Source organism: Elephas maximus, chromosome 7 (genome assembly GCF_024166365.1).
Source record: "Elephas maximus indicus isolate mEleMax1 chromosome 7, mEleMax1 primary haplotype, whole genome shotgun sequence".
Lineage (NCBI taxonomy): Eukaryota > Metazoa > Chordata > Mammalia > Proboscidea > Elephantidae > Elephas > Elephas maximus.
Genome location: NC_064825.1, coordinates 112,649,508 through 112,654,550, shown reverse-complemented (window position 1 = coordinate 112,654,550; position 5,043 = coordinate 112,649,508). Strand labels below are relative to the sequence as shown.

At 34.1% G+C, this 5,043-nt stretch overlaps 1 protein-coding gene across 1 annotated transcript; it reads left to right on the top strand.

Annotated features, from left to right (window-relative positions):
• The first annotated feature begins 1,825 nt into the window (after window positions 1-1,825).
• LOC126080725 (olfactory receptor 4A47-like) lies at window positions 1,826-2,743 on the top strand. Its single transcript, XM_049891904.1, has one exon. It carries the CDS (start codon window positions 1,826-1,828, stop codon window positions 2,741-2,743), a length of 918 nt encoding a protein of 305 aa, XP_049747861.1.
• The last annotated feature ends 2,300 nt before the right edge of the window (window positions 2,744-5,043 follow it).

The following is a 5,043-nucleotide window of genomic DNA, read 5'->3' as shown; positions in this document are numbered from 1 at the left end:
AATGAACCATTAGATTTAGCAAGGTGAAGGTGTTTTTTTATGAAGAAAAGAGAGAATTGGGTTGCTTGTTTGAAGGAGATGTGGAGTTGGTGGATAGATTATTTAAGCAATGGAGATATTATACTGTATAATATGTGGAGAGATTAATGCAAATTGTAGAGGAAAACTAATGATGTACAAAGGGAGGAGACAATTACAGGAGCACTGTTTTGAGTGTCATGAAGACTATGGAACCCAAAGCACATGCAGAGGACTTGGTCTTAGTTAGAAACACGGACAGTCCATGTATTACAAAGAGGGGGTCAGCAGAATTATGAGGTCAGATATTGAAGTTAATGTCAACAGAGACTTAGAGAGTATCTGGATATCATCATTAGGAATATTTTAAGAGATAAAAGGGCTGGTAAATATCAATAATATTTTGACTTTTTTTTTTTTTGTATGTGTGCCTTTTTCTTTTTCTTTTTTTTTGGAATCTGCCCTCTCATCATTTTCATTCTTTCACATACATCACCAGCACGAATGTAACCTGTCTATAACAGCAACAAATATGCTTCCTCCATATTTTTCCTGTGCTCATATAATCATATACAAACATTTATTAGCTAATATATTATATTATGGATAGTTTTATGTTCATTTATTTCTTGCTCAACAGTACTTTGTGGGAATTTCTCTAACAATACCAGCATAGTTCTAATTCATTCTTTCAAATGCATGTATTCCATTTAATTGAATTTTTCAAGATATATTCAACTATTTCTCTATTGATCGGAATCCACTTAAATTTTCTTTCTGTCATATTTATTATTTAATGCCATTATAAATAATTCAACAAAAACATACCAAGAGTATATTCTTATGTACTGTCGCCTTACTTCCTGTGGATAGATTCTAAAGAGTGTAATTTTTGTAATGGAAAGTATATGTATTATTATTTTCAATAGAGATGGCTAGATTTTTTTCCAAAAATATTATAAAATTAACATTTTTACTAGCAATGGAAGACAAAGCCCTTTTCTCTATTTTGCTTTTTTTCAATCTAATGGGTGCAAAATGACATCTGTTATTTTATTTTGCATTTCACTATTTACAGATGAGTTTTAGCATCCTACCATATGTTTGTTGGCCATTTAGATGTACTCTTAATTGCTTGTTTATATCATTTGCCCACTTTACTATTAGGTTGTTTGTCTTTTTCTGGTTAAGTACTTAGAATTATTTATCTATTTGATATTAATATTATGTATGTTCTCTAAAATATGCATATTTTCCCCAAGATATTTTTTTTGTCTATAGACTGAGTTTATTTTATCAATAAAAACCCTTTAAAATTTAGAAATTTTGTCATTTTGTCTAATTGGGATTTCAGTTATTAGTTAAGAAGATTCATCCATTCCTAGAAAGCAGAAGTTATTTTACTGGCTTGAAAGTAAATATAAATTTTACTTTATTTTAACATTAAATCTTTACTGAATTTCTATTTTATTTTTGTTTATGGTACTACCTATACACACAATTTTACTTTCTTCCATATGGAAGTTAGTGTGACAGTCACATTGTTTAATAATCTCTCTCTTTCCCATGTGTGTTTCTAATTTGTCTCTCCATTAGTCTATACAATCACTGAGGTCAGGGACCATGTTTTAATAAATCAACCTTATAGTCCTATCATCTTGGCCAGTGCTGAAACATAATAAATCATAATGCCTATTGATTGAATGAATAAACAAATTAGCTTGAGATTTCAACAAACCACTGATAATAACTATATTTACAGGTAAATTTGTTCTGAACTCTGAAATAAGGATACACAGAAGAACATATGGGACAAAGGAACAATGTGACTGAGTTTGTCCTCTTGGGGCTCACTCAGAGTTTCCAGGGTCAGAAAATATTATTTGTTCTGTTCTTGCTCATCTACATTGTGACAATGGTGGGCAACCTCCTCATTGTTGTGACTGTGGTGGTCAGCCCAACACTGGATGCCCCTATGTACTTCTTTCTTGGCTACTTATCATTTATGGATGCTGTTTATTCTACTACAGTTACCCCAAATATGATTATAGACTTAGTCTATGAGAAGAAAACCATTTCTTTCCAAGCTTGCATGACTCAGCTTTTTATAGGACACTTATTTGGTGGTGCTGAGATTTTACTTCTGGTGGTCATGGCTTATGATCGTTTTGTGGCTATCTGCAAACCCCTGCATTATACGACCATCATGAATCAATGGATACGTGTTCTGCTGCTGTTGGTGGCCTGGGTTGGAGGTTTTGTGCATGCTGTAGTTCAGCTTCTCTTTGTTTACAATCTTCCCTTCTGTGGTCCCAATGTCATTGACCACTTCATCTGTGACATGTACCCCTTATTAAAACTTGCCTGCACTGACACCTATATCATTGGTCTCACTGTGGTTGCCAATGATGGGGCAATATGTGTGGTCATTTTTATGCTGTTACTTGTGTCCTATGGAGTCATTCTACACTCCCTCAAGAATCTTAGTCAGGAAGGGAGGCGCAAAGCCTTATCCACCTGTGGCTCCCACATCACTGTGGTGGTCCTCTTCTTTGTCCCTTGTATTTTTATGTATGTGAGACCTCCTTCCACCTTACCCATTGATAAATCTTTGACTGTATTTTATACTGTTATCACTCCTATGTTGAACCCCTTAATCTATACTCTGAGAAATGCAGAGATGAAAACTGCCATGAAGAAGCTCTGGACCAGAAAACACAAATGATTTGGCAGGCAAATACATCACCTACTTTCATTGAAAAACTGTTCCCTCAGAAATGCCCTGTGTAGTTATAATTGTGGTGAAATTTTCTTCCCATTTAATAACTTATAAATGATTAAAAATGTTTATTATGAGTATTCCTCCAATGATTAGTTTTGTTCAAAATATGTTTTTAAGATTTTCATCTCCTGGGAAATATATGTTAGTTTTTGGGGGTATAAAATTGTTGTGTTGAGACTATAGATTTATAGTCTATGTGATGAGTTATACTACAGTTAATACCATAAATTTATTTTAGTTGTTGGAACATTTTCTCAAGTCTCTTTCTTAAATGAATTTAATCCTTTTTTTAAATTAATAGGCCTTATTACTGATCTCACAATAATAAAATAAGACATAAAAACGTGATTCAACCCTCCTGTCATGGAATTAATTGTGTTCCTGTAACATGTGTGTCAACTTGGATATGCCATGTTCCCAAGTATTGCGTGATTGTCACCATTTTGTCATGTGATGTGATTTTCCTATGTGTTATAAATCCCACCTCTGTGATATTAATGAGACAGGTTTACTAGCAGTTACATTAATGAGGCAGCACTCAATTTAAAGATTAGGCTGTTTCTTGACTCACTTGAGATATAAAAGAGAGAAGCCAGTAGAGAGACAGGGGGACCTCACAACACCAAGAAAGTAGTGTCAGGAGCTGAACATGTCTTTGGACCCAGGGTCCCTGCACTGAGAGGAGCCTAGACCAGGGGAAGATTGATAACAAGGACCTTCCTCCAAAGCCAACAGAGAGAGAAAGCCTTCCCGTTGCTCTGGCATCCTGAATTTGGACTTCTAGCCTACTAGACTATGAGAGAATAATCTGTTTGTTAAGGCCAACCACTTGTGGTATTTCTGTTATAGCAGCACTGGATGACTAAGACACCTCCCCACACAGAGACAGACCATATTAACATTTGAACTATATATTCTTATTTTTGTATCAGTAAGGTATTTTAAGTATTATTTTTGCTTAGTATGTTGAATTTGAATAGGAAAGAGGTTTCAGAGCTCTAATATTAATCATCCAGTTATAGTTAGGACAATTTCAACTTATGGAAACCCCATGTGTTACATAGTAGTATTACGCTCCTCTGACTTTTTATGGCGCTCAGCTTTCAGAAATAGATCTCTAGGAGATTTTTCTGAGGTACCACTGATTATGATTGAACTGCCAACCTTTTTATAATTATTTGATCATGTAGCCATTTGTGCCACTCTGGAAACCTATTATTCATATTAATCATAAGAAGGCTAAATATACAAAAAGAATCAAAATGAACAAGGCATATAGGCAGGCAAATGACTAAATCATACTTATTTTCCCAATTGGGAAATGGTCTTATTTCCTTAAGTGGAGCAGCTTTGTTTGGTGTTATATTTTTATAAGATGATCTATTCATCTTCCCTGAAAGTTTAAAGTATCTGATGATAGTTTTGTTATTTTTAATATCCCCATCTCCTTATTGGAAACCCTGGTGCTGTGGTGGTTAAGTATTACAGCTGCTAGCCCAAAGGTCGGCTGTTCAAATCCACCAGGCACTCCTTGGAAACTCTACGGGACAGTTCTACTCTGTCCCAGAGGGTCACTATGAGTCAGAATTGACTTGAAGGCAATTTTTTTTTTTAATCTCCTTTTTTTGCTTATAGCGTCTCATGGCTTTCTAACAAAGACACAGACCCTACCTTTCATATGTAAAATTAGAAAAAATCCATAATCAATAAGCTTCAAATATAAAACACGGAAATTGACACTGGATTATTTTACATGGTTTCTTTGTCAGGAAAAATGCTGACAATTCATATTATTTCCATTCTCATATCCCTTAATAAGGTAATGCAGATTATCAAGTAATAAAGAAATCAGAATATATTGTTCTATTTGACAGAGTTCTCAATCATAAAATCTTTGTAAACCTTTCTCTCTTGGAATCAAGCTTAAAATAAAATATTACCTACCCCTAATATAGGAACATGTGATCAAAGATCCTTATGTTTCATGAGGGGCAGAGGGCATGGGAGAATGGGCCCTTTTCACTGGTAAAACAAATTTTTCACTGGTAAAACACACTGTACGGGTGACTTTGTAACCTTATATTCCTAATGTTATACATGGATATTTCTTATATAATCTCAAACTATTCATAAGCATGATATTATTCACCAAATAAAATCGAACATTTGATTGAACCAGAGTTAACATAACTAGCTCTCCACTTTTTGAAATTTAGTTAATTTTCAAATGTGCATAGTTGTAT